Below are 27,565 nucleotides of genomic sequence, written 5' to 3'. Positions count from 1 at the left end.
ACAGCCTGACGCTTCCTATTATAAGGCCATATCTTATGTTCACCTTGTAACTTTGGCAAGATTTAACAGAATGAACTGTCAGATGTCCCTTTCAGGTTTTGAGGGAAATATTTTTTATTGTTCTTGTTCTCTGAGAAAAGAGGTCAGCCCCCCTTCTCCCCAGCAGTGCATGAAGTATGCCAGTTTACCTTCTTATTTTGGATGTGAGCTCATTGCCATTTTTTTCTCTGGATAAAGAGCTGCCAGAACCTCACCGGAATGGCCAGTCCCACTGACTTCCTGCGGGCACCGGGTAGCGAGCAGGCGCTGGAGCTGACATTTAGGAGCTGCAGGCTCTCCCTATGTGCCAACATCCCATTTCAGCAAGTAAGTTATCTCCTTGCTCCCACTGAGTTAGGCACCCAGCGGGGTTTGGAGCTTGAACCTGTCTGCCACGGCCAGAAGACCCCTCCAGGCTCCCACTGCCATGGGAGTCCCCAAGCACTGGAGGGTTTTTTCACTGATTAACAACTTCAGATAGTCCCAGTGTTTGCTTTGTGCTGAATTTGGTAGTTGCTGTGAGCAAAGGACTGCTCCCTTCCACAAAAGTCAAAACCCTGCCGCTGTGAATGGTAGTGTTGCCCCTCACCGCTGCCTGACGCGCGATGCCGCTGCGTTGTATGGGAAGATCTCTCACTGACAGCAGACTCCTCTGTGAAAGGCAGAAGCTTCCAGCTCCCAGGGCTGGAGGGCAGTGGGTCCTGGAGCCTTTCTCTCTCACAGGGATAGGATACCCCCAAAAACCCAAGTCATGGAGCTGCTCCCACTCTTACGGAGCTCAGAAACGCACCCTTCATTTTCTCCTGCACTTCAAAGCAGATTCAAATTACTCTTTTCTAACCACCCTGCAAAATGCTAGCACCACAGTTCTTGGAGCCTGAAAGTCACTGCAGTGTGACTTCAGCTTCAGAGACAAGTCGTACCTTTACACTTGCAAGATCAGATGAGGTAATATGGCAAAAATGCAACGAAAGCAACACAGGGTTCAGGGCATTTTGCAAAACCCACTGGAGAACTCAGTAAATTATTCTGGACCAGGTTAGATCTGTCTGTAAGAATCTACATCAACCATTTTATTCTACTGTAAAAAGCATTAAACATAAAGATAGATTACAGTTTAGGTTATGTAAATAGCATTACGTATATGGTTTTTGCAGCTAATTATTGCAGTTGATTTAAAAAAAAAAAAAAAAAGCCATATGCAGACATGTTAACCTTTTAAAAACCAGCAAGGTAATCTTAGCAATTTAATTCCTAAATAAAATGTGGCATAACTTTGCATTATGGATCTGTGACCTTTAAATTTCTATATCAAGAATTGAATTTTCTTTTGCATTAAAATGTATTAAATCCTGGGCTGACACATCATACAATAAGATTCAGTGTAGGAGGAATATTTACAAATTACACCCCAAAAGCTAATTATATATTATAGGTGGGGTTGGCAGCACCATCTATTGCAAAGGTGGTCTGACACAATTTTTTTTAATGTTTACTTTATAACATTGGCAAGATTTAACAGAATGAACTGTCAGATGTCTTTTCATTTTTAGAGGTAAATACTTTTTAGTTCTATTTTTCTTTTTTTTAAAGAAAAGAAGGAAGTTCACCTAAAAACTCTAATAATCCTTTTGTGAAAGGTCCAAAGCATGCAAATAAATTCTGATGTCAAATTTGTAATTGGTAACTACCATATAGGTGTTTTATTCAAAAGATACACCTTCCTTGTGAAAAATCTGTTAGGATTTGGCTGAATACTTAGTCTTAAACAAAGAGATTTAAGATTCCTGACGCAATCTAAGGAGACTGCAACACACGTTCTTTGGAAAATTTGACTTTTAGGAGCTAATTTTCCAGGGTTTTTTTCACTTCAGATTCTTCTTCAGATGACATCTTCCGATGTCTCTCAAGACAGCGCAGGACACAGAGCTACAGACTGTGCGAAGTTTGGGACTGGGCACATTTCTCTATCCAAGTATGTACCAGTCCCAGGCAGTACTAAGACGTAATGTCCTTGGCCGGACCCCAGACAGACCTGTGAAGGCTATGAAAACAGCTCAAGGCAACGCGGTGGAATAACTGTGCATGAGGGCTAGGAAGGGAGCCTGAGAGAGAAGAGTAGGAGTTTTGTCAGTGGCTCGAAGAGGGGTAGAGACAAGAGGGACAGGACACAGGCCTTACGCTGAGGCAGAACACGGCGAGAACAGAAACCACAATGAATCAGGAGATGAGGAACCTAGTAAGGGATTGGGACAAGAGTGCAACTGAAAATTATGTGAATATATAATCAAAGACTATTTTCACATATACACACTGGAGCAACCCTAATATGTCAATGCCAAATCTATGAGTACTTCCCTTTGGAATCTTATTAGAAAACCCAACAGACTGATACGCAACAGCACACACGCAGGTGCAGACAACTGAGAGCGCTCGAGCGACGAAAGAACAAACGAGAGCATACACCTACAGCGCAAGTAAAATCTGAATCCTCCTTAAGGTCCAAATTACAGCCCACCTTAGAGCGTTCACGTTATAAACCAAAGCTACACTTAAGCATAATGTAAGATGAAGAGGCACCAAGATGAACCATCCATGAAGAGGAAGGAAGAGCTAATTCCTCTATCTCTGGAATTATGCTGGAGCTTTACTAACCACAGTGGAACCAAGGTATTCTTAAAGCTGTTTCTTCACAAATTTCCTTGACATGCATCTGTCACTAGTCTTAAACTGAAGTGAAGGACAATCAGAAGGCAATCATTCAAATGTCCATTTGATACCCAGATTCCAGAAATTCAGATTCATCTCAGAAGAATGAGAATTACAGAGATTAAATAAAGGCGGGGGGGGGGGGGGGGAAGGAAAGAAAAAAAGGTGATTTAGGCTAATGGCCTGCCACTGCAAAGCTCTGAACGGTTTTCTTAAGCCTGGGAAGCAATGCAATTTCCAGACAGATTCCTCCACCTGCTGTTTTCCTTTAACACTTGAACAGACAAGTAATATGATGAGACAGAGTCAATATTGCCAATCAAATAACAGCAAAAATTCTTGTCCTGTATACACACTGAAAAATGGGGGTTTGATCAATGTCGTTCCTCCTTAATTTAATAGCAGCAGTAAGCAGTAAGCCTTAATGCAGAGCACATGCTTCGCGTTCCTGCCACACACAGAGAGCTGCTGCAGAGGACTGTTGGCTGCGGCAACCCCATCCACTGGTGCTTCCCTGCATTTCCCTTCTTGCATGATGGAGAGAGGCCTATTAATTAGCAGAAGAACACTTAGCAAAGGCCAAGTAACAGCATAGAAGGAAAGGGGCATGCGTTTGCTGGTTTGTTTGTTTTTTTTTCCTGGTAACTCCTCTCCTCCTTCCCTTCACAAATGGAACTAAGAGAGTTAGAAAAAAGCAGTCTAATCTGCTTTTTAAGGCTCAAGCTACTGAGTAAGGTTATGGTTGAAATGTTGCTCCGCTTATAAGAAAAAACACTCTTTTCAGAAGAGATACTTCTTTACAACACCAGGTAGAACAAAAGAAATTAGCTCAACTATGAAGATTACCTAAAGAGTCTCTGCTTGGAGGCTGCCGCTAAAAACCCATATGAGAGACACTTTTTATGAGGTGCAGGGCACAACTACTTCTTTTTGCTATCCGTTTGAACTGCACCTGTACACCTCAGAAAGATTTTTTTGCTTGTTTCACAGGAAACAAACTCTTTAAAAACCTCTCATGACTGTTTCATTTATGCATAACAATACAGCCCTGTCGAGGCTCCCTCCCACCTGAGTGATTGCTGGGAACAGGAAGGACAGGACCATAGCTTGCCTATGGTAAGTTTTAAATAAAATGAAAGAAATTATTCTAGCTACTACACCGCCTCAATTTTCAAAACATAAATCCTGAAGGTTTGATGAAGACAGATGCTTTCTATTTGTGTATACTTTTATATACCATGCATTTTTCATTCCCATTTACTCTCTACTTTGACACAGACGTTGACTTACATAGACAACAGAGCAACTTCTTTCTAAGTGCACTGTAGCTACAACTTACGGATCATTCAGAAAATACGAAGCTGATGTATATGATTAATTGGCCAGGTCTGGTGGCCTGTACGTGCACAAATACAACCCCCACTCCCAAACCTGCAGTGCTGCATCTCACACTCTTGCAGAAATAAAACTGATAGAAGAATCCCACTGCAGTTCTCTGCAAAGCCCCTGAGATGTTACATGGCTTCAAATGGCTAGGAAGCTCCAGATGGCAGTAACCACATGAAACAAATGCAGAAAAGAAAGCCTGGTTGGTTGGTTTCCCTGCATTACCCTGACTCTAGCAATAAAATCTTGCTAAAAGTAAACAGGTAGATGAGACCTTAGAAATGGGGCCATAGATTAAAAACTTTAAAAAACTTCAGAAAGATCCATTTAGAAGACTATCAGGAGGTATCTAACCTATTATATTCTTTCCAAAATAGAGCTCTTATTAAATACATACATTGTACAGTGCCAGGACTCAGACTGTTAACAGAATTATACAGATGTATTTGAATGACTGATCTCTAAATTAGCTAATTGATTCTACTCTCTAATGCAATAATGATAAAACAAGCTGCCTTGTAACCTATATCTTGTAATATTATTTTCCTCTGACTATTTGAAACAATCACACTAGTTGGAGTCATGCAATACTTTCAAAAGACAAAACCAAAATGCTAAACTTTGAATCCATCCCTAACAATGAGCATACATCTGAATAAATTCTGGGACAGAACTCCCTTCAGCCTCCATGAATCGAAGACTTTTAGAAATATAGTCTAAAGGACATTGAAATGTCAGCCTAGGAGTCTTCATCTGTCACTGTGGTTTAACTGGGCCTTTCCATCTAACAGGCAACTCATTCAGTTTCCTTAAATTCACATTAAAAAAGCCATTTCTGCTACTGCAGTACTAAATTATATAAAAAAAAAATCCCTTCCTCCTTACAATCCAATACAGCATGCATTTTAACAAGCAAGTGACTCAAACTTACATTTTTCTGAGGTTGGGCAATTTCTTGAAGAGTCCGATAGCTTCCAAAACAGAAATATCATTGTCATTCAAACGCCTGGTAGGAAGAAACAAACAGACATTTAATACTTCACAGATGACTCTGGATATACCTTTGTGACATATAGGGCTGCCACACAGAGAACTATGACCTTTGTTAAGCAAGACACTATCTGCTATCTCTCTCAGACTCCTAGAGTGAAAAGAGTTTTGCTTTGGAGGAAAGGGAACATAGAAGACTATATGTAGTAAAAGCTTAGGATGCCTTAAAGGGTGGAATGCCGAAGAACAGTGTCAGAATGATGCCTTCTTCCAATGCACAGGATAAGGGATTATTAACCGTAACCATTAAAAAGCCTTGTTTGCGTGACTAAACCTCCCTCATGCATTCTTCTACAGAAGATGTGCAATTGGTTTTGTTGTCCATGTAAACAGAAGGGATCTGATTTCAGATCCTTTCCCATCAAAGTCTATTGGTCTTCTGAACTAATGCAAAGGCCACCGTCTTGGCAGGATTGGGATGAAAAATTCTTTCTCTGGTTAACATGTAGCTCCATTTTCCTATGTAGAGACTTTGTTGTGTTTCTGGATGTGTCTCATATTTTTCTATCTTCAGATCAATAATTTTATGGTGGTTTAAATAGAATACCTTAAGTACAATAAATAGAACACTAACACAAAAGATAATTGTGTTTGAAGGGGATACTAATATAACACCCCCCCCCACATTCTTAAGTAATAAACATGGTTTCTCGCACTCTCTTTAGCTGTATGTTTGTAACTCCTATGAATCTCAAAGCAAATACATTTCATAAAATCACTTATAGTTTAACAACACATTAGTTTTAGTGAGACCCATTTTACCCAAGTAGCAGGCACCGCTGAGACGGAATGAGTTCCTGCTCACCAATTTAACTCAAAAGTGTTAATCCGTTTCTTAAATAAAAATGACCAGATGCAAAGACAAAGGACTCAAAGGTAGAATGGAAAGGAACCATCCAGCTTGGGGCATGTAACAGGTCAACACTTCAAGAAGACACACAGGCAGCTGACGCACAGGGCCATGGCTCCTTTCTCATCCCCACAGTTGGTATGAATGCTAAGGAAGTACAAGAGTTGTGGTGCTCCTTTGAAATACAAATAACTTCCCCCTTTTCACACAGGGATTAAAGTAGAAGGTGCCTTGAATTGGTCTGAGTCCCTTTTACAGCCTTTAAAAACTAGGAAAATCAACACGCCCTGCTGAGCACATCTCGGAGAGCCGGCACTTACAGATCAGTAGTATATTCCGGAAGGTGACTGGGTAATCGTGTGAGTTTTTGGTTAGAGCAGTCTACAACGGTCCCCTCGCAGCGACACTTCTCAGGACAGACAAGATCCATGAAACACTTTCCAGTGAATTTACTTCTGTAATCCTCTGACCCTGCAATAAAAGGAAAACATATTCCAGCAAACAGCTCCTGATAACTGCAGCAATCAGAGATTTTATGGAATCTATTCTCAAGGCTGCCTCCTGTCAGCTCCTGGCTTCTGCACACAGTTTTAATACTTGACAAAATTTTTTATTCAGGAATTTTTCAAATTACTCCCAAGACTAGCCTCTGTTTTTTCACTCTTGCCTTGATAGATTAATTCCTTGTCTAACATGCCTACCTGTTAAGGTATTTTTTGAAGCACGTCTAATTAGCTGTTGGAGTCTGCTTCAAAGGAGCTCCAGCAAAGTCACTTTTTCCCATTTGGAACTTAGTCCAGCCACAAGGAAAAGGGATCTCATGAAAGCAGGAGCTATCTTGGTGCATTCAAATGACACAGGATTTTTAAAGATATCATTAAAAAGCCCCAAATTTTCAGACCTCAGCTACTGGAGTTATTTTTGAGAGCAATCTTTTATGAGAGGGCCTTGTCAATTTTCCAACAATTAGATATCTTTATTAACTATGTTAAAAAAACAGCAGAGGAAAGTCATAGCAGTTTAAATCATTTTCATTTTAATTAAAGAACGGGTAGGCCATACTTAGTGAGAAGCACTCTCTAATGTACCATTATACCATGACTGCCAGACCTCTTTGACTAGGTTTTTGACCCACTCTAATGAAATGCTTTTCCAATTAGGCTCAGCGAACTAACCTGTCCTTTTCAGGTTTGGTTTTTCTCTTTTCATAACAGCAGGTTGGAAACTTGATCTCCGTGCTTCAAGGAACCAGGAGCATTAATAAATGTGTACGGAGCAAGGTGTTGCCAAGACCCCGCCATGGAATACCTGCCCACTCACTTCATATTTCATAATGGAAGTACCAGAATTGTCTTGGGAATCTTGTGTAATGCCCAGTGATCATAAGTACCAAGAAGTACTTTTTAACTTTTCCAGAGCTTTAAAAGTCACTTGCAAGGCTTTCTGAGGAGTGATCTGAGCAAGTTTTGAAGTTTTTAAGAACCTAAAAACATCAATAAAAACTTAAACCTGAGCTGAAATTTGTTTTTAGAGACTTGATGACATTCATCACCTGCTTCCACTTCCGAGACCGATAAATACACCACTGCTCATTTTATGACTGCATACTATTTTTTGTAAGAAAAAAAGAAGTCGCCTAAACCCACTGTTTTCGTTTATATTACACATTACCTCCCCAGGTTGATGCAATGAAAGCAAGACATTCTGCAGGCAATCTAACATTTTGATTCCACAGATACATTTCCATTTAGTTTTGTAATTCCGAGCTAGATTATAAGAAACGTCACGTACAGCTTTGTACTTTACCACTTCTGTGGTGCTAAATACTTTGCAGGTTATCATGCTTATTGCAAAGTATACATCTAAAGCGAGACTTGGCTACCATTTTTTAGCTTGACAGCACAGCACTTGAAATATTAGGACCACTGGGCGTTTTAAAGCATTATAAAAATATGCTCTAAGCCTTTCTCCACACCACCATCATTTCAACCCTTATCCTTTCAAAAGAACCCATGTGATTTCCAGTCCTAAAAATTCCAGGCTTGGTAGTCAGGCTAAAATGTCAAGTGATGAGAGTATTACGGCTTGATTGCAAGAACATACAGCTATTCTTTCTTAGGTCAATGAGACAGTACATTTGGTTGTTTATGATTCCACAGAAATAATGCCAAAGATGAACAGTTATCAGGACCAGAGTTTATTAAAACGGCTACAATTACAGTATGCCTTGAAAAACACACAAAATTTTTCAGTGATCAGAAAGTGTCTTGGAAATCCCCAAATTCACCCTTGAAGAAGCACTTCTAATTTTCATTGTAAAAACTTTTTTGAAAGAACAATCACAAACGTCATGAAGTTACGCAGGGTAAAAATTCATTAAGTGTAATTTTTAGTTTACTGATGGATACAAGATTCATCTTCCTATGAGAAAAAAGAAGGATGGGAAGGCAAGTGGAATGCTTTATGAAGAAGAATAAGGAGTACATAACATTAGAGGGTGAAAACCCGTTTTTGGTTTTCTCTCAAGCCTTCTGGCAAAGTAAATAAAGAGTATTTACCACATTTTAACTTAGCAGTCTCGCTCTTTTGATGGCATACAACTTTGCACATTGCATCAGCTATAAGAAGTTGATCTTGCCTCGGCATCAGTCCACTGCCTCTACTCTTGCAACAGGGGAAAGCCCTCTCAGCTCAGCAGGAGAGGAAGGGAGCAAACATCACCTTCGTACTTTTCTTTCTTTCTCTGTTTTTTTTTTCCCCTCCTTTTTTTTTCTTCTTCTAAATGAGTTTAAATAAGAGTTACCCAGGTGAGCGCTGAGTCAAAAGTAATCAATAGCACGTATATGCTCAGCAAGTACTCAGTCATCTGTTAGACCATGAGACAGCATGAATCACCTGCCAAAGACTAGATAAAATTTACTGTTTGACCTGAGCCTTGAGATCACTTGGACAGGTGGCTGCTCTATTAAGATATTCCCATCGGGGATACTAATGTGAAGTCCAGCCATCTGCTTGCAGAACTATTTAAGAGCGTACATCCGTCTGTACGCGCAGGGCTTTATCAGCGTACTACTGCAGGGTTCGAGTGAACATGACAGGATTCAGGAAGTACAATTAACCATCACATGTGTGCAGTACTTCTCGCACGCTGTAAAATCACCTGTGGAAAGCCATGGAAAAGAGATGCAGGACAGGCACAGGAGAAACACTTGGCTTCATTTTACTATTCTAGACCAAGCATTTGGTCATTTTATTATACTTGAAAGCATGTGTGCGCTGTAGCTGAGAACTCTGTGAAGCTTGGCTGAATGTAAAACGTGACCTGTGAGTTTCTAATGATTTCCAAAGTTTCAAAGAATGAAGTTTGCTGTCAAATAAAAAGCCAGGGCAACAGCAAGGCCTGTGTTTAATTGAGGGCAACTGGGTTTATCTGAATTGCTAGTTACTCTGATAACATTTTCATTTCACAACCTATGTGACACCACTATCAGGTACCACGGCATTGCAATTCCTCAGTATCATAAAACAAACACACATGCCATTCTACAGAACAGCAGTATTGAGATAAAGAAACACCACGTTTCCAAGTGCTCAAAAATTTTAGGTGCTTTTCTAATACCCACATGAAGAAATTAAGCAACAGAGACGAATGCTTTTTTGTCCTATTCTTCTTTTTAAGCATTGTTTAGCAAACCTGATTTCAGATTTTAAAACTTAGCTTTGCCCAAAGGACTTAAAATGAGTGCTGGAGGATCTGTTCCAGAACAAATCAAGTTGTCTCAACAGGGGCTTGGATACCTGACCTGATATATTCATTCTAGAAAAGATGGATCCAGCTGCCTCAAACTTGGTACCAAAAATACAATCACAGAGATCACTTGGTCTAAGACTTGGACAAAAAGCAGGAATACCAAGACTCACTTCTCCATGTAAACACTAGATTCCAATTCTCATAGGTTTTCAGGAAAAAAAGGAGGTACATTGCCTGCCATAATTTCACATCGGTAGTATTAATTCTTATCAGTAATTACAGAGAAAATCTAAGAATCTCAGATGTCCTTCTTCTGATGGCTCCACAACATATACGTAACAAATTTGCAAAATGAGGCAGTATTTCCATACAAGAAAACCTCTGCATGAGACTCCTAAAGTCCTTTATGAATAGGTGTAATTATCTCTACTTTACATAGTGGGGAAGTTCGGCAGAAGTATGTTGAAGAACTTAATCTAAGCTGTCAAAACTAAAAAACACCCCATTTGGGTATGCTGACTCAGCTTTGCGCTATGTAACTATTGGATAATACTGTTTTCATACAGGCCACGTTACCCATGTCACCTCAAGAGATAAAATACAATGCTTTGCAGACTCTTCTGAAGTTCTTTTGCCGTATTGTTTTTCATAATGCAATTAAGATTGTACAGAGCAGGTCCAAAGTTATGTTAGGTAGCAGGCATCTTGTTGCAGAAACTGCATCCAAAGTGTACCTCAGGTAGAAGGGCTCACTGGACAGCTCAAATGGAGAGATATAGCTTACATTATTTATAAGGTAAGATGACAAAAATTATTTTTCATTTCTGTAGGTATGGCTGGAACCACCCTTGGATCATATTAATCAACAGGTTGACTAACTTCTTCATTCTAAGAGCAATTAAACAGATTAATTACTTAGAAATGGTTATTCTGCATGCAAGCCTTCTGGAAAGTCTGTCACGAACAACACCAGGGGCTCCCTGCTGCAGCGCCCGGGAGTCTGGTTAAGCAACACCTCACCTTTTTCATGTTTCCTGTGAGAAAAGGGGAATCTCTCACCTTTTGATGCTTCTGAAAACAGCAGAAGTATCCCAGCATGCCATGCGGCAGGGAGTATGCAGCCTTCCATGGTGCTTGACAGAACCATGTTCAATTTGTATTGTTCTACCACATGGTTAGATCAAGCACAAAGGAAAACCCCACGGACAGCCAGAGTCAGAGTTAGGCAGCGCCAAAGAGAGAAGAGCGTTGAGAGAAGCAGCATGGAGAAGCACAAGCTGAAGGTTCACGGAGAGCTGCTCTCCACTCCACCCATGCAAAAAGGTGCTGGATACCAGAGGTCATCCTTTATACTACAACTGCAGGAACGCCCTGGAGCACAATTGGGGTTAGTGTACGAGAACAGAGCCCAGGCGCATTCAGAGACAGAACTGATATGACAGAAAATACTACCGAAGCGCTGCGAACAGCTCCTTCCAGGAAGGATGGGCAACTTCCACCGCTCATTGAATGCCCAGTCTACACTGCCCTTTATTAGCCACTTACTCTCTGCTGATGTCTCCTTTCAGCATACATGCCATTTTGGTTTGCTCCATTTATTTAGATGCAATCGTACAAATACCGCAGCTCGTATTAATAATAGTAGATCCTGAGCAGATGGCCAAGCTCTGGCATTAAATGCTCCCCAAGCTCCTTTTGAGTCCCGTTTCAGCTCCCAGTGGCCTTTCATGCTGGTGGCACTTACACTGACCATCTGTAATTACCACTGCTTTTCTTTTTTTTTTTTTTTTTGTTGGGTTTTTTTTTCCCAAACTGCACTTTACAGCAAGGTAGCGCACACATGCTACTACGGACGTATTAAGGCAAACAGGACTATTTTGTTATTCCGTTTCTTGGCATAATATACGTTGGGTTTTGTACATCATTTGTACTGAGGGAAGCAGTCTCTCTTTCTGACATCCTGGATTACTTCTAACAGCTTTACTTTTTGTATCTCATTCCTGCAACTTTGACATATAAAGTAGGGCATTCAGTTTTGGCTTGGCCGCTCCCACTGAAATAAAACTCCCATTGACTTTAATGTCTGCAGAGCTATGCCAGTGGAGAGTGCTTTTGAAAGTCTCGTCTCGAATGTTCTTGCAGGCTTCACGAACGAGAGGAAGTGGCTGTCTTCCGCAACTGCTCAAAACATTTTGCCAGACTTCAGTGAAGGTCAGTGCTTGTGCTTTTAAAAGAAATATCACTTTCCTTAGCCAGGGGTTTGCATTGCCCAAAGAACAAAGTCAGCATCAAGCAGATTATTCATTGCCTACATGGAGAACAATGCAAGTACTTGAACAGAGATGACAGATAATACAGCAAGGGGCTCTGCTTCACCATTTTGCTATGGACCAGTATTATTACGCAGAAAGTCAACACACAATTACTTGGGAATGCCAGAAAATAAGTACAGTGTTAACTTAGTCACCTCATACTGTGGGTTTACGTGCAGCAATGAAAGTAAGACAATTTGATTTACTGTCTATCTATACAATCTAAGAAACTAAAGCAGGTTTTTAAGGGAACCTAACACAATAAACCTTCAATACCCACAAGTTGCCAAACTAGCCAGAGCCCTAACTGATATAAAAATTAGATTACTAATTTTCTTTTGTGACTCATGCAACATGGCACAAAGAGGCATTAATTTTCTTCCATGATTCATTCAAAGTATTCATAATCCTGGCATCCACACCTCATTTATTTAGAAATTATATCTATAAGTAGCATTCCTGCCAATAATTTTGTATAGCTCTAGCGAAGAAGGATGCAGAGTTCCATATCCTTATTCCTAACACTGGTTTAATAATGCAGCAATTCTGGCATGGGCTCTTCAAATAAATTCATCCACAGTACTCTGTTAAGCAATGAGAAGTAATAGTTCATATCTTCCAAAGACTTTCATATCATCTATTCATTTTCAGTATTAAGTGGAATATCTGTAATAAACTCAGTAATTTCGGTGTCAGTGAACTTTTTCAGTCCTACTGAAAACAAATACAGTCAGAGCCCTGCAAACATCTTCCTGAGAAACCCCTAGAGACTATTTTGAACAAGTCTCTATTCCTCTGCTGCACTAATTAAACCTCGCTTACAGTAACTGCCTAAGCTAATCATCAACTACAATGAACAAGACGTACCAGCACACAAAGAAAAGTATGCCAAAACCCTAATTTATGTCCCCAGAATACATGAGTGGCAAAATACTCCACAGGCACATTCTGGACTTTCTGCTTGTTGCAGGCTATTGCAAGAAACATGCAGGAACACAGCCGCCTCCTTTTTTTTTTCTTTTGTTTTTTTGACAACTAGAATAGAGAGAAAGAGGGAAGCACAGTATTTTGTAAATTACAGTTAAAAAAATTCTGTTAAGTCTTTGGGTGTACATAAGATCATTCTGCAGAAACGTTTGGGGAAAAAAAGTTGAAAAAAGAAAGACCTTATCTCCAGATATTTGTTGGTTTTCATTAAAAACACCACTCTTTAGATATTCTCTACATTGAAGAAGCATTGTATTGTTTGCTCGTGGTGTTAATTCACCTCTGGTAATCTGAAATCTGTTTATCAGTCACTGAATTTGCACTTTGCTAAGAATTTGCATATAGGATCCTATTTTTAACCGTCCCATCAAGCTGTAACACCTCAGGAGACTGCCGCAGTCTCAGAATAGTCAGATGAAAATTTATTGTCCAATTGCAGGCTCAATAAATAAAATTGCGCTGGTTTTATCTGACCAGCTCTCTTCATGCCAATGCCTCTCCCAATTATTTTCTTTATCCTGTTCAAGTGACTGCTATACACACAAAAAACTGCTAACTTTACATCTCTGGTAAGTGTTGCTCAGCTTGATCTCAACACACACAATGGCAATGTGAGCGAAGAGAACGAACTTTGTCCCACCTTGGTTTTTCAGGTACCCGAGTTACAAGAGTAATCACTCAGCTTTCTGCCACAGCTAATGAAGACACCTCCAGAGGACAACTCAAATCTCAAGTGAGGAATCTATATTGCTTTGTACTCTCCCTACATGGGGACTCTAGGACAACTATGTTATTTGGGTGCCTGAGTCACATGGATGCATCTGTGCCTCAACATTCATTCCCCCTCTTTTCATTGCTTCTTTACTACAATTGCAAATAAGTGTGTTGGCTGGTAACAAAGCAGTTCAGATGGTTAGTTTTATTGAAGACTACTTCAACTTAAAAATAAAATGAGTCAGAGCCTTAAACTTCTTAATTGGGACATGTCCATTTGCTTTCTTACTAAGAACCATACTCTCTGCCAAACAGACCCACCTGCTCTGTGTTAAGCTTATGCTTCCTTGAGTAAAATGGTTTCCATTCTGCCTACTTTCCCCCTACTGCATTGCACGAAACCTTCAACATAGTGTTCATCACAAGCTACTGAAAGATTAGAATAACTGACACAAATATTAACATAAAGATCTGAACTGCTATCAAAGATTTACAGAAAAGGGAGGGCTGTGATCAGTATACAGTACAGCCAAATTACTTTTTCAACAGGAACATTTCTACAGTGCAAGGGAATTTAGCTCCATTACTATTAGTCATAGCAGTCGTGTTGTGTTCTCTAATGACTTCAACTTCAGAAAATTTTAATGCAAACCAAAGCTCAAATATACTGTTACAGTGTATGGTGAAAACTTCAGGTTCATAATTATGAATTCAATCTAGGATTTAATCTGCAGATGATCTGTTGCTGTTAAACAACCTTCCACTCAGAATTAAGCTCATGCACAGCAAATGCATATCCTCAGTTTCACTATATTCAGAGAGTTTCTGAAGGTACTTTTGCTTAGTCTTTGTGTCTTTTTGGGGGAAAAAAAGTAGTAGAACACACAGCATTTAACTGAATAAAACCAAAACAAAACACACAAAAAACCCCAGGGAAAAAAATCTGAATGCAGTTAATTTTCCAGCTGTCCAGACCACAGGCAATGTTTCATATTCCTTTCCTTCACTCTGCTCAAGCAAAAGCCCTGGTGAGCAAAAGTGATGGAACTTGGCCTCAGACAAAATTTCCCACAAAATCAGGCCCAGGCCCAGAGCATCCTGTGCGGGACTGCTAACCCCCATCGCTGCCACCTCCAGCACAGACAATCCTACACACTGTCAGGGCTTGGTGCCTGCTCAGGCAGGAGCTGCTGGAGATCAGCACCGCAAGGGCAGGAATACTCGTGAATCCCTGAGCATGTGTCACTGCAGCACCGTAACAAGGCAGACAAGAGCAGGTGGATATCAGTGCTTTTCATCAAACAGAAAATGCTAAGGGCAGGAATACAAATACATAGTCTGTAAATGACTATTTGCTTACTAAAAGCTGAAGGAATTTGCAAAGTTGTCATCAGAGTCATTGGCAAATTACAGGAACAACTGAGAGTGTTTCAATCAGATAAATTATGTAAAACCTGGATTAAATTCACTTGCCTTTGCACCTTTCATTTTGAGAGCTCAAAGAGCTTAAATAGAGTTCACATGTCACTGACAGCAGAGAAGGGGATAACTTAGGGAGACCAAGGGACAGAAAACATGTGAACTGCTGTAGGGATCTGACAAAAAGCCTGATGTGCAGCCTGAGTTGTCCTGGCTGGGAACACTCCATCTGTTGCAGTTCTATGCTTCTAAGGCTGAAGCAATGCAGAGAAGAGAGAAGGAAATTTCAGGTGATCACAAGTAATAGGAACTCTGTTCCAAAGTAGACAGGTAACCCAAGAAAGGTGAATATGTCTGAAGACAGAGACTGGAAAAGATACATAAAGAATTAGAAGGAAAACTGCAACGTGTAAGAAGAGGTTTTATCAAATAATTTGAAAATTAAGAGTGAACAAATAGCAACTACATTTACTACCTAGTAACAGGGGATAACACAAGAAATATGAAACCAGTCCTAAACATGCAAACTCTGGATCCGTATTGTACCACAGAGGCTGACTTTGATTTGCATTGGGTTAACAAGAGACAGTGTCCAAAAAGGAGAGAATTGTGCTGGCAGATGGTTCATTGTCCTCCTCCTGTTATTCCCTGTGCTTTTGATTTGTACAGCACTATCTGGAACTGAAGCAACTAATTAAAGTCAATTAGATGCAATGTATGCCCCAATGCAAGAAGAAGCAGGAAGGCAGGTTGACTTCATCGTATTTCGCATAGTAACCTTTTTTCTAATTTTCTTTTTTAAATTTTCTAAAAATTTCTAAGATTCTCATTTCTAAGAATTGGAAGATAAAAAGCTTTCATGGTGTGATGCTCATAGCTATACATACACTTTGATCATTATTAGAAATAGTTTGTGTAGATACAGCAGGTGGAACTTCCATCGCTTTTGAAATACACAATATACTGAAAAACGCAAATGTATCACAGGGAAAAAAGAGATATACAGCTGAATACAAGGGCAGCTCTCTGCAAAAGCGATTTCATACTCAGTGTCACACAGCAATCAAGGATCCTGCCAACTCTTGAAGTGACAATAAGCTACCGCAGAGACAACACAATCTGCTCACAGATTCATTTCCCTTCCTCCAAAAGCCCAGTTCTGCTTTAGAAAACAAAACTGCTGTGTCGTGAACTTAATCAAATGCTACTGGGCAGAAGATTTTTATTGTTCTTTTTCCCCCCTATTCCTACTAAGAGCGGAAGCCTCCGGTGACCTAAGGCTGGCAAGTACTGTTGGAGCCTTACGTGGTCATAGTGGGCAGATACAGGCAAAAAGAAAATGATCATCAGAATTTTATTGTTGCCACTGAAAATGCTAGTATTTCTCTTTTCTAAACAGAAGAGTGAGTGAATTAGTCATAGCCTGTTCCTCCAATTTGTCTTTCAAGAAAAACCTTTTTTAGTCTCAGATTAACTGTGGGGAGAGAGTTGAGCAAGGGGGTGGTTTATTTTGGTGCATTGCATTAAACTGAAGGCAGAAAAACATGGAGGCTTAAACACATTCAATAGTATATTCAACAGCTTTGCCTGTCTCACAGCCCCAGGCAAAAACATGCCCCTTTCCCTGCTGTTCCTTCATTTCATGCTATAATGCTTCCAATTCTCTTTTTAAAAAGAATTATGTACCTTATCTACCTGTTGCACAGAAACTCCTTCCTATGGCCACTCATAATCTTTGCAGATGTTGCTCCATCATTATCAGTAAAAGCTTGAGTCATTTGGTTCAGGGAGGAAATAGCACCTGGGAAAAGTACCTTGGTGATGAATCAAAAAAAGAAGGCAAGTTCTTCTTGCTAAATACTATCTAAAAGGATGGCGAGGAACTGGAATAAAAACTGAACGAAACAATATGCATAACAAATTTTTCTAATTTTTTTTTACTTTTATTTTTACTGTGATGCATAGTTTTGTCCTGTTTCATTTAATTAATCAAATATAGTTCTACTTAGCCCATCTGCATCTCTGAGTGTGTCCTCTTGACATTACCTTCTTGATGTTCCTCTACCTTCTCAAACTGATGAAACTTCAAATATCTCAGCTTTTCTTCCCCATTCCTGCTAACGACTGCTCTGTCCTATCCTTGTACAAGAAGTGCTTTCCTTTCTTCTCTTAATCTACTGAACAATCATATTTTTTCTCATGCCAGGTCCTTCCTGACAATCCCCTTTATGATACTTTGTAGAATCCAAATGAACGTGGAAAACACGCAGATTGCTCAGAATTTTATGACTTCAGAACTGGTCCTTTCCCTGATGTCATCTAAGCTCATCTAAGTTTAACTGCTCATGGGTGTGATCCTGACATGGGCTCAGTATGTCTAATTCCAGAGAGCTCACACCTTCTGTGCATCCTCATTACTTCTCAAAGGTCAAAGACCAGGTCAAGATAAAATTCCTCATGTTGCTTCCTTCACCAATCCCTCATATTCACTGGGTTTTCCCCTACAAAATCATCTTTCTGACTACTGACGTATTAAACAAACTACATGAAAATACCAGGATCCTGAAACAAGAACCCCTTTTGAACAAAGAAATGCACATTTACAAAAGGATATAAACAAAAATTATTTTGTCATACACTGAGCAAAGATGTAAAAACCAGAGAGGGAGAATCCCCCAGCCAGCAAGGACATTGAGAAGTTACCAAGTATTGCCACCCCAGCGGGATTGTGCAGGCTCATCCCTGGATAACACAAAGCACTGCTCAGTAGTCTGACTGAACGATGAAGATTCATACCTCATGGACATTTCTGCACAGAGATGTCCTGGGTTAAAACCTGGGATGAAACATATTCCTCAAAATGAAAACATGGAAAATTCCTGCTAAATGCCAGGCCTGAAGCAGCCATGATTCAAAGGGACAACTTGAGCAGAACAGGTGCCAAGCCTGTACGCTCTCTGGATTGACTTACAAACTAAGACTCTCCTAAACCATTAGATGTTCCCCCTGTCTCATGAGAGCAGACAGTGAGTCGAGTTCAATGTATCTCATCGCCATCTGGAAACTCTACAGGCAAGGATATCTTCTCTATTGAGCTTTTAAATAGAATTAGTTGTCATCCAGCTGAAATCTTTGTTCTGAAGCTGCACAATCCCTGCTCTCCTCCTTCGTAAGTCAGGTTTATGCTTTTTCCATGTGGTTTTGATATACTCGTAGAACTGGAGACCAGGGAAAAAACAGCCTAATGCCTCAAGGAAAGGACACTCAAGATAAGAACTCACACAAAATATGATTCTCAACATCACCAGGTACCGTGTTTTGCATTGTTGCTCTTCTTAGCTACGACCTTTCATAAATGATATCAGATAGTGTTTGCCTTATCCAATAGCCTGTACCATTGTTCAAGACATGCATGCACATACGTAAGATTAATTTCTCTAGCCTATTAATAAAAGCAGAAGAAAATAACAATGGCAAATTGAGTACAGATTTATACTGATGTGTTTCTGCAGTCTACTTTCCTTCCTAAATTATATTTATGCATTTTCACTTCCAGTTTCTTTAAATAGGAATATTACTGACTAATTATTTTGTTACTATGATGGACACAATCCCAAAACCTAGATAAAAGTATGTAATAATTTAAGTTCTGGTTATACATTTTGTGGCTTGAGTCACAAGTGATTGATGACTTTAACAAGCATGCTCAAGAAAACCTGACTGCAAATGAAGTTACCTTTCTTTTATTTTCCCCATAAAGAGAAGGTTTAGCTCAGCATATTGCTCAGAGAGACACACAAAGCACAACGGCTTGTTCTGGGCTGCTGCCATTCAGTTTCAAGCTGCATCTCCATCTAAAGTCATTAATCTTTCACCACCAGGAACACAATTAATCGTGGTATTATTTTTTGGTTCCAGAAGAAAAAGACAAAAATCATAGTATTTTTAATAGAGAACACTGCAAGGTACTCCATCAATAACAGTCATTTTTCTTCTCTGTACACACTAATAGATTTGCTCACTGAAACCTGCTTGTCTTTATAGTACACAAAAATGCAGCAATCCAAAATACGCATAACCAATAGAAAACAAACACATGAAGAAGCAGTCTGCTTAGTTGTGCTGTATAAGGCAATAAATGTCCTTTTACTGAGAGCTGGACCATAAATAAAGAACAGATAAGGTTGACAAAATGGTGTTTATGTTACTTCGGAGGTTATTTTCAGGTGGAAACATTCTTCCATCTAGCTTACAACACAAAATCTTTCTCTAAACTATGATGCAAGTTTTGATTCAAAACTTACTAAACCCAAAAATCTTACGAACTTCAATGGCAATTTTACTTAAATTACTGCATATAACTTGTGGATATAAAAAAATTATAAAAAATCTATGAAAGTATTTGAATCGATGCCATCCCACCACCCCCAGCTTCACTCACATCCTGGGTCAGAAATGCCCATTACCAGTCATATAAAAATCTCACTCATACTGTTCTCAGCCTTTCAGGTCTGAGAACTTACTTGAGTTCGGCTCCCGTTAAGGTCAATAAGAGTTCTGCCTGAATACAAACGATGACCCATCCACCTTCCACCCCTTCAAAATATGACATTTGCCACATGGATTCATACACATCTTCATTATTTTTCTTAGACATTTTATATCCTAGTAATTCTTTAAAACTAAATGTTACAATCTGTTCTTTTTACTTTTCTTTGTTTTTAAGAGATACACAGAAGACAGCTATAGACTGTTCCCTTTTCTTTATCTTTTTTTTTTTTTTTTTTTTTTTTTTAAATCCATAAGGTAATTGGCTTTCTGGAGAACTAACTGAATTTTCCAAATTTAATTTTAAAAGATGCTCCATAATATCCATTATAGCAAACACTGTCCTGCAGATTCGATTAGTAGGCTCTCTGGACCTGCTTATTTCTGAATTGAAAGTGCAGTACAGCCTGGATAAATGAATTACCTGAGCAGCGGAACTTCTTGCTCTTGATCTGGCTGATTCGTTTGTTGGCAAGGCGACGCGGATTGCTGCATCGAGCACCGCTGGTTTCTATCGGATTATCCTGCAGGTAATCAGCCAGCCACTTCAAATGGCAGTCGCACACAAATGGATTCTGAGCTAAATGTCTGCGAGAAGGATGGGATGTTTAATCAGAAGTGACCTGTGACACTGTACTCCATCACTGTTTTTCACAAACGCAAACCTGAAGAGTAGAGTAATTGAATAAGCTTCCAAAAACCCAGGCCTGGCGGAAACCACACAGAGCTGCACATGAATGGGAGAATTCTGTGAGCTATCACATTTCGTAGCTCATTAAGCTTGCTGCAACTCCTTTCACAGAGGAAACAAAAATTAAGATAGGAAAGCCTGCTTTAAAGAACACAGACCTCCTGTCTACAAAGTCCAATGTTTTCTCCTGAGAGCTCGATATGCTGCCTTTTGAGAGAAATGCATCTTTTTAGATGCACCTGACCTGAAGATCATTTTATATCCTGGTTTAAAAGAAATTTTATTGGCAAGCACAGTTTCCAGGGATCAAAATGCGAATTAGTGAAGTGCCTTGGATCTGTGGGCAAAGCCAGAAGTGATCCAGAGGTCTTGTCTCAGGAGAGTAAGTGATGTTTGCATATACTCATCATGCATAATAGTATTCCCCTTCTATGTATTTTTTTCCTGGACCAAAAATTTTTACTTTTGAGACTGAACTGTTTATGCAAGGTAGAACTTGATTCTGTCCTTCACCAAAATTTGCACAACATATTTCCCACGCAATTGGAAATAGGTATTATAGCATTGATTTTAACGGAATATTTAGACTTTGTCAATAGAAATCTGCTGGAGTATCTGAGAGAGAAACGGCACTTCTCTGCTGCTGTTATGATTCATTCTGCTTGACAAAGTTGAGCACTATACCAGGAGAGTTTGTGAGGTCTTTCTTAGAGCCTGATTCTGATCTCAGTTAACTTAACTTGCACCAGTCCCTCTAACTGCCAAGGGAGCAGGACACGGCTCTCCAGTAACTGCAAAGACAGTTTAAAAAAAGACAGATGTTTAAATTTGGTTTGGACAGAGGTGTAAAGTTAGAACCTCACAAGAACTCTGCTCTGTTACTGTTAGTGTGTTTTTTACACCTGTAGAAACTTCTTTTCTTTTCTGTTTGCAGTTATATTTATGAACTGTCACTTAACAGAGTAAGTATAAAATACAACAGGGCAAGGGCTGTCAAGGAGTGGCAAGTGAAAGCATACATAGCAGAAAGTGCCTGAAGAAACTAAATATTATTGTTGTAGTAGAGCCATTCCTGCTGTGAAAGGTCCAAAGAACAAACAAGCTTATAGAGGCAGGAGATGGGACTGATTTTGCAGCTCTAGAAAAAAGGCAGAAAATGACAATCACTTGGAGTACTAAAAATGGGAGAATGAATCACATAATTTCATGAAAAAGTGCTTCACACATTCTCGGTGTGAAGCAATACGTCAATTCTAAGGAGTGGCCACGAGGAGTACCAATAAAAGCCCATGGAAACACATGAGACATTTTTATACCTTACAGGTGTTGTCTGTTGTTGAACCTGACAAATCTTACATAACTCTGTAAATGAACCTTCTCTGTCACCCTTGTTTACATATATATCGATGTACATACATACTGAAGCAGAAGAAAGCACAGTAGAGGCAGGGGGGCAGAACTGGGAGGTGGCTATGGGGTACATGATTATTCTAACGCCTTCACGCTTTGCAGCAATACATACTGGCCAGATATCTGCTGGAAATGAAGGTTGTGCTTGTGGCTGCCTGAGGAGGTAGCAGGTACCCTGCTGCTATAAATCACACCTGTTAGTTCATTTTTATACGAATTAAAACATTTATAAAAATAATTTGACCAATGCATTTCCAGTATTAAAATATGTATGTGTATGTATATAAATACATATTGGAATATGTATGCACATTACATATGCACATATACACACATACTGTAGTACTGGAAATATATATACACACATGCACATACGTATTTTAATACTGGAACGCATATACTTACATACTACATAAACACACAGAGCCTTTTATCTATATATGCACACACAACTATGTATAAACACAAATACACAATACTGGGTGAGGGGGTTCTTCCTTGTTTTTCATTTATACTAGGCTGCCAACTCCAGCTCTGAAGGAGTGCTATTTACCGTATTAGCTTACTACTCACAGCTTTAGGATGAAACCTCCTTCTGTAAAATATCGAGTCATTTCTATACTTTTGCTTCAAGTTTTTCTTCTGATCCCTCTTCTCCTAGCGCCTCCAATTCGAAGACTCTCAGAAAATGTTTACTGGATTTTCTTAAAGGATCAAGTAATCAAGGTATCATTTCCCTTAAGTGGAATGTCAGCTGAAATATGGTTTCAGAAGCCATGACCTGTACAGCAGGACTCAAGACCCAGTAAGGGGAGATGCCAACTCATTAACAACTGTTAGGCAATGGTTTTAATAGAATCTGCCGTACCTATATTGTACAGAGTCAAATTTACATATTATCGTCCCAACAAACAGTATGAATAAATTACTCTGGGAGCTTAATACACTTATGTCACGATGGGCAGGCTGTATTCATAGCTGGCTGTGCTGAATTTATGCAATACTTCTTTTTCTTGCTCCTCTTATTTCTCTCAGAAAAGGAGGGGCTACTGCCTTGGGGTCTCTTCCAAATTGTCTTAAAGTCAGATGCAAAGCCTTTGCAACAACAGGCAACATCTTTGGGGGAAAAAGAGTACGCTGTCATTTATGATATCCCTGCATACTCACAGAGTCTGGATCGATCGGAGAGGTGCAAAAAGCCCCTTGCTGATGGTCTGCAGTTTGTTGTCATAAAGAGATAGCAGTTTGAGATTATGAAGACCTTGGAACGTGTTTACCCTCAGGCAGTTGATCTTATTGGCATTGAGCAGCCTGAAAATAGAGAAAAGGTTTATAATTCATTAATCTTGTAATAATCAAATAAAGATAGACTGAACTTTGGGGTTAAATCTAAAAAAATATTAACCCAGTCACCAAAGCCAACACAGGTTTAAAGGTCTTCATTTGTCTTTTACATTAAAAAGGTGAAAAAAACCCAGCCAACATTAGTACTGTCATAGGTGGGGAGTATACAGACATATAACAGTGCCAGCTAACTTAAAATACTTAGAAGTTTGAGGGTTTTTTTGCATGCCCAGCCCCTGCCCCCATTTGTTCAAACTCTTCAACTTAATATAAATAGAAATGGCAAATACTCTCCACCTTGCTATTCCACGTACACACTCATACACAAAGTCCACTATGAGAAGAACCCTTTTTTTTCAGTTTTCTCTACCAGCAGCTGTCTTAAGTCTGACTGAAATTCTGGAAGCTTGACATCTTTTGTTAAGCAGTACAGGGTTAATCTGATCATGGAAGGAAAGAAAACGTGAGCCTCCTCAGAGACAAAAGGAGAGAAGTGTAGGGTCTGGACTAAAACTTACTGAAAGGCAAGCTCTCTTCATATCTAAGGGTAGTCAAGCAGTGGAACATGCTGCACAGAGGAGTTGTGCAGTCTCCATCGCTAAAGGTTTTCAAGATGATACCAAATAAAGCCATAAGCAACCTGCTCTGACCTGGTAAGGTGGCTCTGCTTTGAGCAAGGTTCTCCAGTCTCATAGGCTAGAGACCACCTGAGGCCCCTTCCAACCTCCATTGTCCTACAGCTCTATGAACTTACTCCATTCCAGTTACACCAGATTCCTGTGCAGTTGTGGAAAAGCAGCACAAAGGCAACTTACTTTTTTTTTTTTTTAAATATTTTGCACATCTACACAGCAGCCAGTTGGCAGAACTAATGCCCAAAAATCTTGGACAGTACTTCTGCAAATTGTTGCAGGTTATCCAGACAGAGTCCTATCACCTGTAACAAGTATATACAATCCCAACAACAAGCTGCATCTCCCTCTGAGACAATCAGACACGAGAACACGGAAATGGTCATTGTCATCTGCATATGTGGTATTTTACACTTAGAAGGAAAATAGGCAGGAAATGACTTATTCTTCTTACAAAAGCCAAAAATCACATCTTTTGACTAATATCAGCCTGAGAAAAATGGTACATTGCAAACAGTATACGCTGTTAAGTCAGTCCTCTTGCTCACAAAATTCTTGCTACTTTGTCGATGAGTTTGAAGGGCTTAATATTGCAACATGGTGGCTCTCTACTAGGCACCACACTAATACGAAATCAGAAGACAAATGTGTTTACAGGTAAGAAAGAAAAGACATCCTCCACTCCTTAGCGGGCAAATATACGGTCTTCAACACACCTCTAACAGCACTGGGAGCTTCCATTTTCAACAAACTGCACAAACATCACTACAGACAACAGGGAAACCTATCAGGGAAGAAATACATGCTTGTTAGCTGCACATGATGCTTTTCCCTTGGTTCAAAAAGTAACTTCAGAAGGTGCTTCCTCTGCACAGCACCCTGCCTTTGTATTGCTGCAACCTCTGGAACACTGTACACTTGTTACAGCTCTATGCGCCAACTGTCATTTTTGCAGAGCCTCATTACTGCAGCAAGTGTCTACAGTAATTGTGACACATAAAGATGGATGCATACTTCAGTAGAGCCCTTTTCTCAAGGAGAACAGGAATGCAGTGGTTTGGAATGAGAGGGTGTCAGAGAAGAACTCACCTTTCTAGTCACCAGAAAAGTCAACATCAATTTACCTGAATTTTCTTCTTATATGTCATGGAAAAAGAAGTTTGACATTAGGTTAGAGAAAGTCCCATAGAAGGCAATGATGGATAAATGAGGTTACATTTTTGCATGAACCATTAGCTAAAATAATTTTATGAAATCATAAGCAGCACTAGTATGACCCCTCTGTAACTTGTATTTCTGTGACTGATAATTATGTGACACCTAATCCACACTCCTGTTGACTCCACCAGAAGCAACAGAGTAATTTTCATATTAGGCTACAGGAACATTTCCTCCCATGCACTCGACTTCTAAGATCTTGCTCCAACAGCAAACATCAATGTCATGTCTTACTACTTGCTTCTTATAGCCATTTGTATGTCCAAGTCAAAGCAATCTTCATTCTCTCGGTTCTTGTGTGTGATGCATTTTGCTTTCAAGCTTGTACATTATATTTTCCATAAAGGACAGGTTAACATGTCATTAGAAGGCAGAATCAGCTACTGAGTTTTGAACAGTATCCCAACATGCATTTAAGCATTACAAATCCTTTGGCCTCTACCCCCTGTCCTTGTGCACTGGTCCCACATTGTTTTTAGGTAATGTGCATCAGCTTAGATTGCTTGTTCCACGAAAGAGGCTTGGTACCTAAGTTATAGAGGAAGAAAACTGAAAGCAAGTATGTACTTCAATTTATTTTGCTAGATGCTATATTTTTCTAATATTATAGTAATATTTTACGTTGCAAGCAGTACTTGTAACAAAGCAAAAATGAAAATAATCTCAGTAATAAGAGAATTTACAACTGAACTATAGCTGTATTCGTATACGTGGACAACGAGCATGTCCTTTTGTGATGCTTCAGAAGTGCACACACAGCAGACCTGCGTTGTGCAGATGCTTTCCACTCCTGTGTGAAGAGTGGGCTCGAAGTCTAACCATCATTGATCCCACTTCGTAAACCCTCAGAGCAAAGCTGATCTAGAACTGCAGTGAATTCATTGGATTTGAATTCATTCTCTGATTAGTGTCAACAAAACATGAATAAACCCAATGCTGGAAATTGGAATTTACAATGTGACAAATTTTCCTGGCATGAATTTTGAACGATTAGATCCACGGTCATATAACCTGTGTCATTTCTGCAAGAGCCAAATACCAAACCGAGAGAAACTCATCCTACATACAGCCACAAAGAGAGGCACAGTCTCTCCTTTACGCAGCAGAGGAAGTAATCTGGAATAGGAAAGTGTGCAGACTCTTCAGAAGTGGGAATTCAGGTACTACACAGCTTTTCTGAGGAGACAACACCTATTCTGTATATCATCTATACAGTACCTAAATCTAAAGAGGACAGATAGTGTGCTTAGCAGTAATACAGATGTGGCCATACTTGGTGGATCATGAGGTAGATTAATGTCCTATTTCTGATAAGAATCAGTGAGGAAGGGGCGGGGGGAGTGAAAAACTGTGAGAAAGCATGATAAATCACCCCTAAAATCTTTTTCCTCCTACTTACAGTGAGTTAGAGGATGAATTTTGGCCAGAAGCATTAAGGTTTATATTCCTTTCAAAACGCTCAGTTATTTTAAAATATCCCCTCTATGGATACTCCAATTCTTCACTTAATCTTTCTTCACTGTCACGGCCCCCCTAATGGCACCTAATTATTAATTAGGCACACAAGGCCGGCCTCACATGGAGTTAAAAGTGGTTGTAAGAACTTTGTTTTTTAAACTAACACAAAGGCAGATGAAAAAAACATATGCTAGGAAGCAGCAACACTGATCTTCCTTAAACATTGAACCATGCTGTAAAACATGCTACAGGTTCCTTTTCATTGGACACAAACCAAAGGAAGGGACAATATTAAAAGCTGAGTCTTGTTTAACAAGAATTACATGGTATTTATTTTGCACCATTTATGGTGAAAGTAAATTCCACTAATTTTCCTATTTTGTTATCAGCTTGATTGGATGAGATTTACACACGGCCTCCAGATGTGGAGGAATTCAATAGCATTCAAAAGGTGGTTAAAAATTCAAGTAGAAATAAAGCCGCCTGCTACCCAGAAAGATGACAGATTATTAACTGAAGTCTTCATTTTCATCCCTCTGGGTATGTTAAAAACATGAAGAAATCCCTTGCAAGCCTAGGACCACCACGGAATACAGGAGAATGGTTAAAGACCTTGTGGTTTACAGGCCATTGAAAGCAATGAGCAGAGCAGAGCAGTGCAGTATTACAATTCCATGAACACATTTCCTGAAAAAGTGAATTTGTCCACACACGTTGAAATAATAACGTTTCAGCTAAGCCCTTTGAAAGAATGTGCACTGAACTGGCACTGTAATTGTATCAGATGCTCACAAGCACCATCTGCATAATTAAGATGGTCCCATAATTGAATTATATGCCCAAGCACAGTTTCAAGCGATTAACATTTAAACAACATTTTGAACTCCAAACCCAAAATGATCAAAAGATTATTTTTTAAGAGCAAATGTGGATGTTTATATGGCATTTACCCTTAGCAATGTTTGTATTTTTAACTCCCTGAAGTCAAGTAATCAAACTATCAGCAAACTACTATGTAACTCGGAGAATGAAACAGCAGCCTAGCAA

General features: G+C 39.5%; 1 protein-coding gene across 1 annotated transcript in view; it reads right to left on the bottom strand.

The window, feature by feature from the left end:
* The window catches only part of SLIT3 (slit guidance ligand 3), a gene marked incomplete at its 5' end in the record, with an annotated part of 526,167 nt that overhangs the window by 118,816 nt on the left and 379,786 nt on the right, over positions 1–27,565 (bottom strand). The window contains 4 exons of the mRNA XM_082006257.1: positions 5,066–5,140; positions 6,355–6,505; positions 20,190–20,353; positions 23,034–23,177. Of these exons, the coding sequence (XP_081862383.1) occupies positions 5,066–5,140; positions 6,355–6,505; positions 20,190–20,353; positions 23,034–23,177 (534 nt within the window). The remainder of the gene's footprint in view (positions 1–5,065; positions 5,141–6,354; positions 6,506–20,189; positions 20,354–23,033; positions 23,178–27,565) is intronic.

The sequence above is a fragment of the Phaethon aethereus genome (assembly GCF_964289735.1).
Source record: "Phaethon aethereus genome assembly, chromosome: 14".
NCBI classification, from domain to species: domain Eukaryota; kingdom Metazoa; phylum Chordata; class Aves; order Phaethontiformes; family Phaethontidae; genus Phaethon; species Phaethon aethereus.
The sequence above is the reverse complement of the archived record's forward strand: the minus strand, read 5'-3'. Positions and strand labels throughout refer to the sequence as shown.